At 43.4% G+C, this 17,844-nt stretch overlaps 1 protein-coding gene across 1 annotated transcript in view; it reads left to right on the top strand.

Annotated features, from left to right (window-relative positions):
* Nucleotides 1–16,546, top strand: part of TAF5 (TATA-box binding protein associated factor 5) — a 16,830-nt gene extending 284 nt beyond the window's left edge. Inside the window, exons 2-11 of the mRNA XM_019555482.1 lie at nt 760–997; nt 2,452–2,767; nt 5,561–5,724; nt 6,509–6,644; nt 7,996–8,116; nt 9,648–9,777; nt 10,914–11,078; nt 12,335–12,512; nt 13,027–13,204; nt 14,820–16,546. Of these exons, the coding sequence (XP_019411027.1) occupies nt 760–997; nt 2,452–2,767; nt 5,561–5,724; nt 6,509–6,644; nt 7,996–8,116; nt 9,648–9,777; nt 10,914–11,078; nt 12,335–12,512; nt 13,027–13,204; nt 14,820–15,037 (1,844 nt within the window). The 3' untranslated portion in view covers nt 15,038–16,546. The remainder of the gene's footprint in view (nt 1–759; nt 998–2,451; nt 2,768–5,560; nt 5,725–6,508; nt 6,645–7,995; nt 8,117–9,647; nt 9,778–10,913; nt 11,079–12,334; nt 12,513–13,026; nt 13,205–14,819) is intronic.
* The last annotated feature ends 1,298 nt before the right edge of the window (nt 16,547–17,844 follow it).

The following is a 17,844-nucleotide window of genomic DNA, read 5'->3' as shown; positions in this document are numbered from 1 at the left end:
CCGCCAGCCCCGCCGCCGCCGCTCCGCCCGCCAAAGGCGAGTAAAGGGCACGTTTTGGGGTTCGAACCCCCCCCCCCACCTGTGTTAATTTTTCTCTTGGGAAAATAAATGTTTCCATGTTTGCCTTGCTGTCTCTTAGAAAGAGAATGTATTCAGGTCATACTGGCTGCTTTTTCATTGGCAGCAAATGTTAGTTCAGTGACATACGGCTCTAGAGTCACATATATTAGCTATCTTATGGGGCTTGTTGGTAAGCAGATGAAGCACAAAAATATACCTGAAGCCAGTTGGGGTTGTGGAGCTTTGTAGCCATGATGGTCCGGGAAATACTTGAGAAGCAGGAATTGTTTTGTGCCATCATCTATTTAATCAGCTTTATAGTTGGGAGAGATGTTAGAATATATTTACACTTCTGGTCTTACACGGTGGTTGGTAACCTGTGGGTCAGGTTGAGCCTGGATATTGGCGGCAGTTCGGTGACAGGTTGCAAGCATGGTGGCAGAGGCAGCCAAGCGGGAAGCTCTTGGCTTGTCTTAGATTGAGGCCTTATTTTGGCCCACTGCTCTGAAAAGGCTGTTGACCCCTGCTTTAATAACCAGTATTTGAGACGATATCTGCAACCAAGCACGAAGCATGAGTACCTCCGTCTTACTCTAAGCTCTCAATATGTGTTACAGTTCCAGAGTGAGCATTAGTCGCTGCTTGCTCAGCCTTTCAGTTTTTCTCATGTACATTTTCTTGTGTACCTGTCACTTGCAGTTGGAGGTATTGCTGTAGAAGATCAGCCGGATGTGAGCGCAGTGTTGTCTGCCTACAATCAGCAGGGCGACCCAGCACTGTATGAGGAATACTACAGCGGACTGAAACACTTCATTGAGTGCTCCCTAGACTGTCACCGGGCCGAATTATCCCAGTTGTTTTATCCGCTCTTTGTGCACATGTATTTGGAATTGGTCTACAATCAACATGAGAGTGAAGCAAAGTCTTTCTTTGAGAAGTAAGGCATTAACATTCCTGAGTTTGCATTCTGTTTATTATCTTTACCAATTTAACTAAACAAGAGAGAACTTTATTAGCAAAAGGAAGGTGGGGAACAGGGGAAAAAAAGCCCTGTAATTGTGGTTATTATGGAGTTTTGGGAACTACCTTACTTGTCTTAACGTTTAACATGACTAAAACATGTCTAGATAAGAGTAATGGGCCATTTATAAATCATTGCACTAATATAACTATTGAAGCAGGGAACTTAATGTAGTCAGGAGTCTTGCTTTGTGTCCTGAATTTCTAAACATGCTATTTTCATATGTTAAGAGAGATTAAAATGACACAGTAGTTCTTCACTGAAAATCAAACAGAAGGGAAAAGGATAAGTTTTTGTAAGCTTCCATCCCAGGTTTCAAATTTCTCTACAAGGAATGAAAAAGTAACTTAATTTGTCTTTTTTTGCCAGACCTCTTTAAGTCTAATTCATCTTTTGGTTTAGAATCATGGAGAAGTTAGGCTGGAAGGGACCTCCAGAAGTCATCTAGTCCAACCCCCTGCCTGAGGCAGGATCATCCCTATCCCTTGGTTTAGACCAAGCATGAAATAATGCAGCCCCAAGGCATCACTTTTCTCAGAAAACTATGATAAGTAAAAATAGTTTTGCACACATTGGTGAAATATTCCTATCCATGAGTGTTTTAATGTTATCAGTAAATATAAAATGCATTGCATCTCCAGGGTTATGTTGATTTTGTTGGCACTGAATATTAATGATATCAATACATTTACAACTGGAAAATATTAAAAGGCATATTTTGTGAAAATGCTTACTCCAGTATGAAAACTATGCTGAAATGATTAATCATTTTAGTAATGATGACCATTCAGTCCAGTGTAACATACAATACATTGGGCTGATGATTTGCAGTAATTAAATATGTTATAGCATGGTTTGGAATGTTATTCTCAGTGATCAGGCCAACAATATTGGCCAACAACATTGGTAATAACACTTTGTCTACCTAAAAATCTCCTTACAGTTCTACTTTGGTCATATACCTTTCACACATTGTATTATAACTGTTGGGTAGTGTTGTGTGTGCTGCATACAGTTGCACTTCAGCTGTAACATGATCTCATACGTAGTTGTTAACGTAGTTGTTAAGTACACTGGAGTACCTAACAATGAGGTACTAATAGAGAAATCAGAATTCTTGGAGATGTGATATCTTTTATTAGACCAACTAGATAGTTGCAAAAAAATTAATCTAGTTGGTTTAATAAAAGATATCATCTCCCCAAGAGTTCTGATTACTTTTGCCTTATAGACCAACATGGCTACAACCTGTATTCCTGAAATATAGGGATATGTAATTGCTTTGCGGGGAGTATAAAATCCATGAATATGATTTTTATGACTATAACAAATGGTACTTCATGTTTTGAACTAAAACTGTATTTCAATAGGTTTCATGGAGATCAGGAGTGTTATTACCAAGATGACCTGCGTGTGTTATCCAGCTTAACCAAAAAGGAACACATGAAAGGGAATGAGACCATGCTGGATTTCCGAACAAGCAAATTTGTGCTGCGCATTTCCCGTGACTCTTACCAGCTCTTGAAGAGACACCTGCAGGAAAAGCAGAACAATCAGATCTGGAACATTGTTCAGGAGCATCTCTACATTGACATCTTTGATGGAATGCCCCGCAGCAAACAGCAGATAGATGCTATGGTGGGAAGCTTGGCTGGAGAGGCAAAACGAGAGGCAAATAAAGCAAAGGTATGAGGCAAATCCTCTCACACTATTAAGCAATTGCAACTTGTAGAGAAATTTGTCAGTTGCCTTAGTAGAGCAAACAGTCTTGGATTCTGATTATGAATAGCCTAATTGACAACATACTTGGGACAATAATGGTAAAGGTTGACACACTTATCCCCTGCACAGAAATGAAGATCAGAGACCAGTTAGAAATGGTTACTTAAGAACCTCTCAGGCCACTGAAAGAGACAGGTTTATTTAGTGGACTGAATGCAGGGCAGACCCCCTCACTTGTTCAAAAAAGGTAGTTTGCTCATCTCCAGTAGTTGTTATGAAAATGTACTATTTGTATACTGTCGTAGCATTCTCAAAATATCAAGAGTAATATATAGATACTATATCTCAACCATAGGGATTCAAAGGGATGTTGTGAGGGAAATTGGGGTGATCAGTATCTATCAAGAGTGTTGTTTGTGAGGGTTGAAGACTGCATACGAGTCCAGAGGAGAGCCACGTGCATGATCAGAGGTCAGGAAAACAGACTGTACAATGAGAGGCTGAGAGCTATGGGACTCTTCAGCCTGGAAAAACGCAGGCTCGGGATGATCTGATGGCTACCTATAAGTTCATCAGGGGTGCTCACTAGGATCTGAGGGAATGTCTGTTCACCAGAGTGCCTCAAGGGATGACAAGGACAAATGAACACAAACTCATAGTTAGTAGGGTTGGACGGGACCTGAGCAGATCATCAAGTCTGACCCCCTGCCATGGCAGGAAAGAGTACTGGGGTCAAACAACCCTGGCTAGGTGATTGTCCAGCCTTGTCCTAAAGACCCCCAGGGTAGGACACAGCACCACTTCTCTTGGAAGTTGGTTCCAGATCCTAGCCGCCCTGACAGTGAAGTAGCACCTTCTAATGTCTGATCTGAATCTACCCTCTGCCAGCTTGTGACCGTTATTTCTAGTTACTCCTGGCAGTGCTCAGGGGAACAGGGACTCCCCCAATGCCTGCTGGTCCCCCCTGACTAGTTTGTAACAGGCCACTAGATCCCCCTTCAGCCTTCTCTTGTGGAGGCTGAACAGGTTCAGGTCCCGTCGCCTCTCCTTATAGGGCCTGCCCTGCTGCCCCCTGACCATGTGAGTGGCCCTCCTCTGGATCCTCTCCATGTTGTCCACATCCCTCTTAAAGTGCGGCACCCAGAACGGGACGCAGTACTCCAGCTGCGGCCTGACCAGTGCTGCATAGAGGGGAAGGATCACCTCCTTGAACCTGTTCAAGATACATCTATGGATGCAGGACATGGTGCAGTTGGCCTTCCTGACTGCATCCCATGCTGCCGGCCCATGTTCATCTTGGCATCAGTGATGACTCCAAGTTCCTTTTCTGCCTCTGTACTGATGAGAAGGAAGTTCCCCAGCCTGTAGGTATGGTGCTGGTTCTTCCTCCCCAGGTGCAGCATCTTGCATTTGTCAGTGTTGAATCCCATCCTGTTCTCATCCGACCATCCCTGTAACCTGTCTAGGTCTGATTGCAGCCTATTCCTTCCTTCTAATGTGCCCACATCCCCCAAATCTTAGTGTCATCAGCAAATTTGAACAGGGGGCTTTTTACCCCCTCGGCCAAGTCGCTGATGAAGATGTTGAACAGTGCAGGCCCGAGGACCAAGCCCTGGGGGACCCCACTGCCCTCATACCTCCAGGTCGAAAATGCCCCATCCACCATCACTCTGGTTGCAGCCCTCCAGCCAGTTGGTGACCCATTTGACTGTGTGGACATCGACACCACAGCCCCCAGTTCCTTAATGAGAACGGGGTGAGAGTCAGTGTCGAAGTCTTTCTGGATTTTTGGAAGGCTTATGTCCACTGCTACCCCTGTGTTTACGGATTTGGTGACCTGGTCGTAGAAGGCCATCAGGTTGGTCTGACAGAACCTACCTCTAATGAACCTGTGTTGGTTGCCCCTAAGCATAATCTCTGCTCCCTCCCAGCCCCTTGTGGACATGTGGCAGAATAATTCTCTCAAAAAGCTTGCCCAGGATTGAGGTAAGACTAACTGGCCTGGGGGTTCCCCAGGTCCTCCTTCCTCCCTTTTTTGAAGATGGGAACCACATTGGCCCTCTTCCAGTCCTGTGGCACCACACCAGAGCACCACGAGTGCTCATAAAGCCGTGCCAGGGGTCCCACAATGACCGCAGCTAATTCCCTCAGCACTCAGGGGTGGAGATCGTCTGGACCAGCTGATTTAAATACATCCAGTCCCTCCAGAAGTTCCCTGACTGGATCCTCCCTGACCCTTGGCCTAGGTGTGCCTCCCCTGGAGCCTGAGTGGGGCCTGGTGGGGGGGCTGATCTGATCCCTGCTCAGGAAAATGGAGGCAAAGAAGTCGTTAAGAAGGCTGGACACAAGGAAGGACTTTTTTACTGTCTGAGCCCCCAAGGTCTGGAATAGATTGTCACCAAAGGTGGTTCAAGCATCTACCTTGAACGTCTTCAAGAGAAATTTGGATACTTATCTTGCTGGGATTGTATGACCCCTGCTGACTTCCTGCCCCTGGGGCAGAGGGCGGGACTTGATGATCTTTCGAGGTCCCTTCCAGCCCTAATGTCTATGAAATCGCAAACCCTTTAAATGTTAAATAATAATGCATTATATAATATCAAATACAGTGGTTTTAAATTGGGATTCTGCTTTTTTGCAGCGAGCTTGATATTCATAAATTGCTGCTTATGTTAAATTTGTTCCATTTAAAAAAATGATTTTTTAAAAAGTAAGCAATGCAGACTTTATTATGTGACTCTCTAAATTGGATTGCAGGTTTTTTTTGGCTTATTAAAAGAGCCAGAAATTGAAGTCCCTTTGGATGATGAAGATGAAGAAGGGGAGAATGAGGAAGGAAAACCAAAAAAGAAAAAACCAAAAAAAGATAGTGTAGGATCAAAAAGTAAAAAACAAGACCCGAATGCTCCTCCACAGAACAGGTAACTTGTTAAATCTGGTCTGCTTCTTGGTGATTTTTGGATTGTTTGCTTTTCAATATCTCTGCTACGTTTTTTAGTCTGGTTTTAAATGAGGCTTCTGTTACTTTCTTTAGGAGATCTTTTCAGTGGCCCAAAACACCTGTTCCTTGGGAAGATTTTTGATTTGTGCCCTTTGTTTTTATATTCAAATTTTATTTGCATTATCCAGTAGCATTTTCATTTCATACTCAGCAATACTTGTCTCTCCTTCATGGTTATCCCTCAGAAGTTCCTAGAATTATGAGATCTTCTCCCCCCCAACTTCTAAATCAGGGGTGGGCAAAATGTGGTCCATGGAGTGGATGTGGCCTGCCAGGCCATTCTATCAGGTCTGTGGGACCCCTAAAATTTTTAGAAAATTAATATTTATCTGCCCTTGGCTGCCTGTCATGCAGCCCTTGATGGCTTGCCAAAACTCAGTAACTGGCCCTCCGCCCGAAATAATTGCCCGCCCCTGTAATCTAAACTATATGTATCAAATTAAATGAACCGTTTCCTATTTGTCATTCCTTCCAAACCCCCATTTTTTTACTGTTTGAAGTTCTACTCCTACCTTCCATTCTGGCAGTGATATACCCAGGCATTGCTGCTGTTCCTTCATGCAATGGTTGGTTCCATCTCATGGGAGGCCCCCCCATCTCAGTCCTTGACTCCATGGGCCACAGCATGCTCCAGTGCACCAATCCCACAGTGCTGCCATCACAAATGCATGTGATTTAAAGTAGTCCTGCTCCATTTCTTGTAGAATTCCTCTTCCTGAACTGAAAGACTCTGACAAGCTGGATAAAGCAATGAACATGAAGGAAGCCACAAAGCGTGTACGTCTTGGCCCAGACAGCTTGCCTTCTATCTGTTTCTACACATTCCTTAATGCTTACCAGGTTAGTAAAGGTGGCTTTGGTGCCATAAGATAAGGAGTCAGAAATGATTATGGAGGCCATAAAACATCTGGTGTAAGGAAATCAAGCTATCAAGGTGTTACCCTAAATTCTAGGGCTTGATGCTGGGGTGGGATTAAACATTATTTCATAGTAGTTTTTGCCTTCTCATAGAAATTATTTTCTTGGCACTTAAGACCATAACCTTGGTCACTGGGTCACACCTGTATATCTTAATTTGACCCAACTGAAAAGTCTTATGAACATACATAACAGGGATTACTTAAGGGGAATTATGTTCATAGTACCAGAAAATTATTTGGAATAAGCCATTTCTGTAGTTATTTCCAATTAGGTATAATGCAATGAAAAGCTTAGACTCAAAGTCCAAATGAATGAAACTGAAGGCTTTCTTAAACCACCTTAGCTCCACTGCCTGTTTTGCTTAGTTATTGCTGTATCTTTTGTTCCTCTAATTTGTTCTAAGCATGTGAGTAGGGGGCAGTTCTTCCTAATGTAGTGAATCCTGAATACTGCAGATCAGGGGTGTCAAACTCAACTTGCACCCCAGGCTGGATCCAGACCACAGGGCTCCTTGAAGGCAAGATCTGGCCTGGGGTAGTTCCAGGCTGGATACACAGTGGTGTGAGCAGCTCTGGTTATGACCTGGGGCACAAGACAACAAGAGCAGTAGTTCTGGCATGGGGCATGCAGTGCAGCTCTGCACCCTGCCCCATGCTGGAGCTGCTGTCACTATATGCCCTGTAGTGCTGCAGCAGCTTTAGCTCCTGTGTGGGGCACACAGAAGCTCCAACATAAAACAGCAGGCCCAGCAGCTGAGGAGGTGGGTCTGCAGCAATTGGTCATGGGCAAAGCAGCTGTAGGGTGATCAGGGCTGGATCAACCCTTGCTTGCCCTTCTGCCACCAATTTTCTGTGTCAGCTGAATTCTGCAGTAGGCCATTCCTTCCTCTGTCCCTCTTCCCCCATCCCAAACTTTAGGAGGCCCCCTAGTAGGCCAGTGGGCCAGGTAGAACAGCTCTGTGGGTCAAATTTGATCAGCCAGCCATAAGTTTGACACCCCTGCTGTAGATATAATGTATTGGAATGCTTGTGAACAATTTTGCTGTTTTGTCTTTTAAAATAAGTGTAGTTATGTATTTCTTTATTTTAGATGGTATAACTTTTTGTAGCAGTTACTTGCTAGGTTTTCAAATACTTATGCATTCTGTCTGAAGGTAATCCCCTTTTTTATACAAAATGGAGGTAGGGCGGTTACAGGATTTTCTAGTGTTTGAACTTTGTAATTAAAATAATTCATTAACTTTTAAAATAAGTAACTTTTTTGTGTACAGGGTCTTACTGCAGTGGATATCACAGATGACTCTAGCATGATTGTAGGAGGCTTTGCTGACTCCACTGTCAGAGTGTGGTCTGTGACACCAAAAAAGCTACGCAGTGTAAAAACAGCAGCAGGTAATGAAGGCAAGAAGACACACGCTCATCCTAAGTGTTAATTCTGATAGAGTTCTATGTTTTTGCAACCTGTGCAGAGGGAGGTAACTTTGCAGGGCAGCTTTCTTAACTCATTGGATGTTGTTAGTTCGGCTTCTACTTATAAAGCAAATAACACCTTTTTTTTTTTTTTTTAATATTTGGTTGGACTTTGTTTTGGTAGTAGTATGTAATGAGGAGAATCAAAAACATCTCCAGAAATTTGTATTCTGACAGAGTTACAGAACAGAGAAAGTACACTAGACAGCTGATGAGGAAATATAGTTTCATTGTAGCCCTATTTCAGCAAGATACTTAAACAGGTGCTTATGTGTCTTGCTGAATAACAATATGTATTTGGAATGACTAATCAGAGTTTGTAAATCCTAGGACTTCTGCGTTGTATAGATAAAAAAAAAAATAGTATTTTGGAGAGCTTTGTAGAGAAGCTGTGCTACAGAGGAAGATTTCTCAAGCACAGAGTTTGTGATGAAACCAGAATGAGGTCTTAAAAAGTGTCCTGTAGATTGAAGGCCAGTGTCAGCTGTTGGGTGTATAGCAGTCATAAGTTCCTGAAATCTAAAAACATGGGTGTATGTATATGAATGCTCATCTTCAACAGGGGTGTCAAACTCTCCTTGTGCCTCGGGTCAGATCCAGGCTGCAGGGCTCCTTGTGGGTCGAATCCAGCCCGGGGCATGAGGAAACAGCATTGGCAGCTCCAGCTCTGACCTGGAGCATATGGTGATGGAAGCTCCAGCTCCTGCCATGTGCTCTGTGCCATGGTGGCAGTTCTGGCTCTGGCTCCATTTCCAGCACGGGGGCACAGCAGGGGCCAGCAAGGTAGGGCCATGGCAGTGGTGACACACGAAGCGGCCAGTGGGTGACTATGGCTGCATTGACCCTTGTTTGGCGTCGTGCTGCTGATTGTCATGTCCATCAGGGCCCAATTCTGCAGCAGGCTATTCATCCCTGGTCATGTCCCCCAACTTTTGGTGGCCTGCTGGTAGTTTATCAGTCTGGATAGAACTGCTTTGCGGCCCAGATCCAGCCCATGGGCCATATGTTTGACACCCCTGATCTACAACATCTTTTCCCAATTGATGTGTAGGGTAGTATATTGCTGATTGATATGAAGAACCTGTCACTCCATTCTTGAATTACCTTCATAGCCAAACTCATATTACCTTTTATAGCAGTTTCCTTTACAGTAGTCCTAAGGAAGTAGCTTCAATTGTGCTGTATGTAACTTCAAGTTCAAAACCTGACATCTGATTTTTAAGCTTCCCTGCTATTCTATATTTTGGTATTAGTGTTCAAACTGATGACCAGTATTCAGGAAGAATTTTTGTTTCACTTCATACTTGCAGAGAACAGCAATAAAAACCATATGTTCTGCTTAAAAGATGTACCTATTTTTGCATAAATGTAAGTAAATGTGCTCAGCTTCTGGCAATCATTATATGTGAAATCTGCATATTTGCTGCAACTATGAACCTCTGGAATTTTACAGATCTCAGTCTCATAGACAAAGAATCAGATGATGTCTTGGAAAGGATTATGGATGAGAAGACAGCAAGTGAGCTGAAGATTTTATATGGTCACAGTGGACCTGTCTATGGCACCAGCTTCAGTCCTGATCGGTAATATAATTTAAAATTTGCCTTGGAGAGGAGGTCCTGAGTTCTAATAAGATGCTTCTTGCTCAAAACTAATTCTTAAAGCAGCTGCTTCTGTAAATTGAGATGAAATTGGTTCATGTGTTTCATAAGAAGCCATGACGGGTGAGTTTAAGGGCCTAATGTTTTGAGGCTCGTGTTGTGTTGTGTGGGTACTGAGCATCTTCAGTGTAGCTTGACATCGGTAGGAGCTAAGAACACCCAGCAACTGGCAGGTTCAGGACTTAAGAGTTTCCAGTTTCCTATCTTACTTGAAAGCCTTATCTTAAGTTTGATTTTTAACTGCATAAGCAAATTGTAAAAGGGAGACAGATCATTGCAACATTTACATCCATTACGGTAATGCAGAGATGAACAATTTTGTTAGCATCTGCACCTGTTGATGCATTTCTAGTCTGCTTCCCACTAGAACCTCCAGTAAACCTTTATTTTCCAGATCATGTGATCAAGGTAATCTCATAGCCTCTTAAATACAATAAAGTCCCTGTTATCTAGCATGAGTGGGGAATATCAGGTGCTAGTTATGTAAAATTCTGTTTATCTGAGGCAGATGACCGGGGGGGCGGCGGCGGCTGGATATGGAGCGATGGCAGCTGCCACGTAAGACCTTCTCCTGCCCCCTGCGGCTTAGCGGGTGGTGCCTGCGCGGGATGGTGCATGGCAGTGCTCCATCCCCATCTGCCCACGTGTGCCCCCTAGGGCCTTCTCAAGTACCCCCTATTCTATGGGAATCTTTTCATATAGCCAAGGGTGGCATTTCTGAAACCAGTTCTTGAACAGTTGCATGTAGTGGTTTATCAATAGCCTTTTGTTTTGAACAGAGAACTGGACCCCTAATTATGACATGCTTCCTTTCACATAGACAAGTACTGCAAATTTGAATAGAATATAAGCAATGGTTTGTCCCTCTTCAGAGTAAGTGTCCCAGTAGGATTCCCTCTGAATCAGGTATATCTCAGCCCATTGAGAGTTCAGATTATATAGTACCCTGCAGCACAGTGCCAGTAAATGGATGATGCTCTTACCCCAAAGACACACCAATAATCTTGCGCTAGACTCCCAGTATTCTGCCTAAGTCATATCCTGTTGCCTTCTGATAGGAACTACCTGTTATCCTCTTCAGAAGATGGCACTGTGCGACTGTGGAGTCTGCAAACATTTACTTGCCTGGTGGGATATAAAGGACACAATTATCCAGTATGGGATACACAGTTCTCTCCCTATGGGTATTACTTCGTATCTGGTGGACATGACAGAGTGGCTCGGTAAGAACCTAAAAGGCCTCTTTACTGGAATTTTTAATAATCTGAGGCCTGGAATATTGAGAGAAACTAACCTAACCCCTTAATACCGATGGCTGGTATTTTCCAGCTCTCATCTCACTATGGGAAATGAATTTTATTACACTTGGGTTAAAAAAATTAAACCAACAACTAATGCAGTGTTAGCTGAGAGTATCATGACATTATCCTTGCAGAGATGGTGTTCCTTTGTTTTCAAACCATCTGGTTAATATGGGAAAATACATATCTCTGACCCTTAATGTTGGAGAAATCAATGTACCTTTTTCATTGCTTTTGTAATGGTTGCATTGGGACACTTATTTTCCCCTTATAGAACAACCTTTAAAACAGGGATTATTTGGGCTGGAGAACCACTTAGAGAGAGTTGGTGAGCTGTTATGGGCTGGGTCAGCGCCTCTACCCCCCACTCTCAAAAGCTCACCAAAACTCCCTAAGTGGCTCTGCCTCGGAGCCTGGCCCCATGCTGTCACCACCTCAAGATTCAAGCCCTGGCTTTGGAATCTTGATGGAGACTAGCCCAGGACCCACATGGGCAGGGCGCACGTGGTGGGGTGGATGGAGTGGGGTCACGGGCAGGCAGGGAACAGTGTCCAGGAGTGGGATGGGTGGGGCTGAGGCCTGGATCTTGGGGCACTGACAATGTAGGGTCAAAGCTGGGATCTTGGGGCAGTGACGGTGTCGGGTAGGGGCCCGGGACAGAGCTGTGGTCTGCATCTGGCACACTCCTGCCTGTAGAACTAAAGCCTGTTGCAGGGATGTGTGGGGAGCAGATCATGGCTCTGCCCATCCCACTCCTAGACACTGCTCCCCGTCCACCCACGGCCCTGTTGCATCCACCTGGCTGAGCACACCCTGCCTATGTGGGTCTGAGGCTGGTCTCCATAGAGACCTCAGCTGCCTGCTCCGTCGTGGTGGTGACACCAGCAGCAGCAGCCAGGAGTTGCCACTGCTGCCAAGGCTGTTGGGAAGTGGAGTCCGGCTGCTGCACTATCACTGCGTGCCCGGAGGCAGTGGGACCAGCCACACAGACCATGCCAGGCAGAGCCAAATAAAATCCCTAGACAAGCCGTATCCAGCTCGCAGGTTGCCTTTTGCCCACCCCAGCTTTAAAATAGTCATTGCTTGAGGTACCTGAGTAACAAGCACCACATAAGGACATCATGTTTTCAATAAGGGTCTAATTTCTTTATAGTTTTATAAAAAATGCTTTCCTTAAGGCTCTGGGCAACGGATCACTATCAGCCTTTGCGTATATTTGCTGGCCACCTTGCTGATGTCACATGTAGTCGGTTTCATCCCAACTCCAACTATATTGCTACGGGCTCAGCAGACAGAACTGTGCGCCTCTGGGATGTTCTGAATGGGAACTGTGTGAGGATCTTCACTGGACATAAGGTAGAGGAGTGTATTTCACTAACATTTCCTACAAGACAATAGTCCATACTTAATTGATATATGTCTATAGATCTACACATACTCTCTCACTCACAATTTTAATGTTCAGAAAGTGTATGCCTGTTACTTTAGACCAATTGTAAGTTGTCCCATGAAACAAAGACTCCCTTCCCTTATAAACTTCTGTTCCTGATGAACAACTAGTTTATTTGTGTGTTTGTGTGCACTTAAATTTTTAGAGGGTAATTGGGACTCTTAGCGGAGATGATATCTTTTACTAAACCAACAAGATTTTTGCAAAAAAAAATAGTTAATTTCGTAAAATCTTGTTGGTCTAATAAAAGATGTCATCTCTACAACGAGTCCTGATTGCCTTTGCCTCTAGGCCAATACGGCTACAACCTGGATATCCAACACATTTTTAGAGTGTAGCATTTGCAGTGAGTACAGTGTGACTTTTTGTAGATGCAGGTAGATTTGTCTAATTTTGCTTCTCCAACTGACTTTATTCCAGGGACCAATTCATTCGCTGGCATTTTCCCCTAATGGAAGATTCCTGGCCACTGGAGCAACAGATGGAAGAGTGCTCCTCTGGGATATTGGCCATGGTTTGATGGTGGGAGAGTTGAAAGGGCACACCGACACCATCTATGCACTCAGATTCAGTAGAGATGGGGAGATTTTAGCATCAGGTAAAACTTGCTGAACTTTTCAGTTTTTCATTCCCCGGTGAAAACAGAGTCTAAAATGGAATGACGTGCTTTTTTTATATAATTAAGATCCCGATCCAAATCTGTCTCCCTTCTCAATGTGAAAGATCAAACTAATACTTAGCAATGTTAATACTTTGTAGTTGTAAAGCAAATACTTTACCAGATTGTTAACATTTAGATTAATTTTAATGTAAGTGGGTAAACCATTAGAATGGGAAATTATCTGGTATTTTATAACTGAAACCAGCCCTACTGTCAGACCTTTGAAAGTAGATAGAAAGTAGCCTCTGCTGAAAGTAGATAGTAATTGGGGATTTTGCATCACACTGCACATCCATTGTGTGCTTAGTTTGGAGCTAAATTTGGTTCTTTCAATGTCTAAGAATTCAGTAGTTGTTTCAGTGGGGTTTGGATAACACTTCCTTTGCTATGTCAGTGGGTGTGTGGGCCTCTAGACTCTGACTGGCATAAAAGACATCTGACCTTTATGGAGAAAATGTTTTAAAAGGTCTCAAGCTAAATCTTATAAATCCATGTTTTTCATAGATATGTGGATGTATAAAGACCAGGGGTGTTCAAGTGGTAGGGGGCACCTGACTTCTGAAAAGCTTTACTCTTAGATACCTTCAGTAGCTGAGAGCTACTTAAATAGTTGTCATTTTCTAGAACAAGAGTAGGAATAAAGCACACTTTTTGGCCATTACAGTTTTTACAGATTTCCTGGAGAATCACTGGTATCTGTCACAAGGATTTTAAACTTGGTGGGTGAGGAAGATAGGACAACCTTGTGTCAAGAATGTATCTCCTGTCATTCCTGGGAGCTTAAATTAGAAATTCATTGCTAAATGTAACTCTAGTAAGACTAGAATGAGCCTCTAACTTAATTCAGTCAAGACTGTCTGAAGAGCAGCTCCTCTGTTTTAACTATAGAAAGGTGTAGCATTGGACTGTTCAACTTCCCGGCTGCCAGGGGCTGTATGCCACAGGGGCCATATACCCTACAGATTCCCAGAACCCCTGCCGTGTGCAGCCCCTCACCCTGTTCCTGTTGCTGCCCTGGGAGCTGTGCAAGCCCCTGCCCTCCTCTCCCCTTTCCCTCCACTGCTCCAGCAGGGAGTTTACTGGGATCTGTCCTATAGAGCTGCCCTGCCGCAGACCCCAGCCATCCCCACAGGATTAGAAGCAATGGGAGGAGTGATGGCTAGAAGTAGCCCACGAGTCATGCGTTAACCCCTCCCAGAGGCCACCAGTTGGATACCCCTGGACCATGTTAGGGCTCTAATCATGCAAACATGCACTTACGAATAACATGCTTGAAGTCCATTTGCTTGCAGCATTTGGGTGTAAAGCATTAATGCTTTGCCCCATCCTGCAGTGGCTGAAGAAACAGTGTCTTCCAGCCTTCATTGCTGCCAGCTTGGTTGCAGCCTTGTCTTGGCATCATTTCAATACAATTATCATTTGCTGCTGATATGGCTTCAGTAAGGGCATGGAGGAAAATGTTGCTGAATGTTCCATTTTCTGTGTATTGCTTTTTAACTCTGCCCTGCGCAGGACCAAGGCTCTACATTGTAATTCCCCACTTTGTTCTTAGGCTCTATGGATAACACAGTCAAACTGTGGGACGCTGTGAAAGCATTTGAAGACTTAGAAACTGATGATTTTACAACAGCCACAGGACACATAAATCTGCCTGAAAACTCACAGGACTTGCTACTGGGTACTTACATGAGCAAATCAACCCCAGTCATACACCTTCATTTTACACGGAGAAACTTGCTGCTGGCTGCTGGAGCGTACAGCCCACAATAAACATGAAGCTGTGAAAGAGGCTGTGCAAGTCACTAATAAAAGACCTCAAAATGACTACCGGATTTGAGATAAAAGAAATCTCTTGTATAGACAGACTGTGCCTCGTCAGTTGGGGTGGCAGGACTATGTAAATTAATACGCAGGTAATATCTTCTCAGTTCTGCTACTTCATTTTTAGCCACAGCTTGAAAATGCTGGAAAATGATTAGACATTGTGGCTGTACAGGAAAGAATTGTTTTATGGTGCTTTGGATTTTTTGATAAAATACAAAAACAAGAAAAAGAGAGAGAGAATGGCTGTCTCCTATTAAGAAAAACGGTAATGGGCTCTGCTGGAACATCACCTTTGGAAAGTTAACAGCACCTCAATATGTGTCTTGAACATTTTAAAAAGCACTTAATTTATAGCTGGGATTTTGTGGAACTCGCCTTAACCTGGGCTGGGCAGCAGGTTTGTCTGGCTAGAATATTATCCTACTTGTTGCAGAAGGCACCATACACAGAGGCTTGTAGTGAACTAAAAATTGAATATATAAGCACACCTTTATATAAAGGTCTGACTGTGTTTCAAATCTTTCCTGTTTCCTGTATTAGAAATACAGATCTGGTCACTGCATCTTCAGGTAGGTTAAGGTGTTATGACTAGCAAGTAGCTAGAAGTAAAATCTGAACATCTGCAAAAGTGAAGAGACAAGGGACTGAGACACAACTGAAATACTTTTACTGCCTATTAAAACATGCTCTCCGAAGTGAAAACAGTGGCCTTGTACCCTTTTAGGATACTTAGAGGAGGCCTGGAAAATAATCTTTAAAAAAAAAAAAATAATAATAATAATAATAATCTCCCTCCCCCCCCCTTTTTTTCTTTTACATGAAATTGAATTTTTGTCACAGCTAGAAAATTTAAGAATGGGGAGAGCCAGTGAAGAGGCAAAAAATGAACCTTTTTATTCCTAAGGCTAATATTTGTGAAAAGGCTCTCCCCTCACGCATGCTGTTGTGATGCTGTGTTCACCAGCAAAGGTCAGACCTGACATTCTTGATGTTTCTAAATAAAAAAACCTGGCAGAACAGTAGGCCTTTAACTCCTTTCTGTCTCTATACAAGATGAGGAAGCAAAAGGACACTAGCATGAGTTTAAGGAAACTTGAGTAGGAAACTCCCTTCCAACTCATCCCATCCCCACCAAAACACCCAGAAGCTTTCCATGCATTGCATATCAAAAGTGCAGACATATTTCACCAGTAGATCTCACCTTTAAGAACAGGGAAGAATGCTCTGAAAGTAAATGATAATGATCCTGTCTGTTTCATGTAAACTTCCCAACACCAGATATGAGCAGGTGGCTTTTAAGTGAAAGTATGGCAAAATTGAACAATACATTAAAATACTTTCCCTACAAGAGGAAGCATGTACAGTTTTGACAGCTAAAAAATCACTGCCACTATCTGCCTTTGTATTTTGTACAGTTTTATACTTTTGATATGATAATAAAAACTACAAATATCATTCTGTGCATGTTTCTGGATTATATTACAAGAGAATTTCTCCCCTTTCAAATTGTTGCAAGTAATGCAGTGCTCACACAGCTGTACCAGCAAACTACTAAATGAAACAAAGTGATACAATTTATACTGCTACATTTAGGACCAAACTACACAAAGCCTCTGTCAGTTTATAGTTCAGACCAGGAGTTGGCGACATATGGCCTACAGGCTAGATCCAGCCAATGCAGCTGTTGGATCCAGCTTGCAGATATGGGACTTAAGCTGCAACAGCGCTCCTTGTGCCATTGCAGGGAGAAGTGCCTGCCTCTGACCCAGGGTAGGTTATTCTGGCCCACAACCAGGAAAGGTTGCTTACTGCTGGTCTGGATGTGGGGGCACCTATACATGAGCAGACTCGGTTAATTGAGTCTGCTGGAGCATAGTAAACACCACTCCAGCGTTTTGTCAGTATTCCTGTGCTTAAAAATGGTGTTGGGGGCAATTTCTTTAACGCTTGTTCAGTGAGCTTTAGATAAAATACCTCCACCACCACTTTTAAGTGTGGGGGCACTTCTAATAACAGCAGCTCTCACAGCCGTTCTAATTAAAAAATGCCCCTTTCCACCCCACCCCCAGCATGTGTATAGAAGCCTGGATTTCCAGAATTTTGCCACAAAAGGCAATTTTAAGGGCCAAGTCCTAGTTGGCAGGCTGCACTTCGAGAACCCCTAGACTATATTGTTCTTTCTAAAGCATGTGATTAATAGTAGATCGGTTTAATAGTACTGTATTTCTGTTCCTGTAGGGGAAAGGACAAGAAATAATAGTCTAAAATTGTAAGGGAGGGAAATTTAGGTGGGATATTAAGATTTCATAGACATAAGGGCTGGAAGGGACCTCGGGAGATCAGTACAGCACACAAAGATGTGGTGAGGGTGGTTATTCACAGGATATTAGGTGTGGAATTTCCATCCTTGGAAGTTGTTTGGACAAATGGTTGCTATGATAGCTTATAGAGTTCTCCCTGATGCTGTATTACTTCACTGCACTCTCTCAGTAGGACAGTGCTTTACCCTAAAGCAAGACTTCCAGACTAACTTGATAAGTTTGCTTACTAATCCAGAACTCAGCTGTTAACAAATGAGCAGACAGACTGGTTACAGCCCAACAGGCTCTGAAGCAGTTGACTGGTCCAAATACTCTAAAAGAAGAATGCAAGGTTTTACTAGACAGTATAGGGTGGCATTACATCTGCATGCAATCCCTACTGTGGACAGGTGAGTGCAACCTTGTGAGCAATCTGTGCTTCAGCCTGGAAGC

This window comes from Crocodylus porosus, unplaced genomic scaffold, assembly GCF_001723895.1.
Source record: "Crocodylus porosus isolate Cpor-Errol unplaced genomic scaffold, CroPor_comp1, whole genome shotgun sequence".
Taxonomy (NCBI): Eukaryota; Metazoa; Chordata; order Crocodylia; family Crocodylidae; genus Crocodylus; species Crocodylus porosus.
Note: the sequence above shows the minus strand (reverse complement) of the source record. Positions and strands in the feature narration are given on the sequence as shown.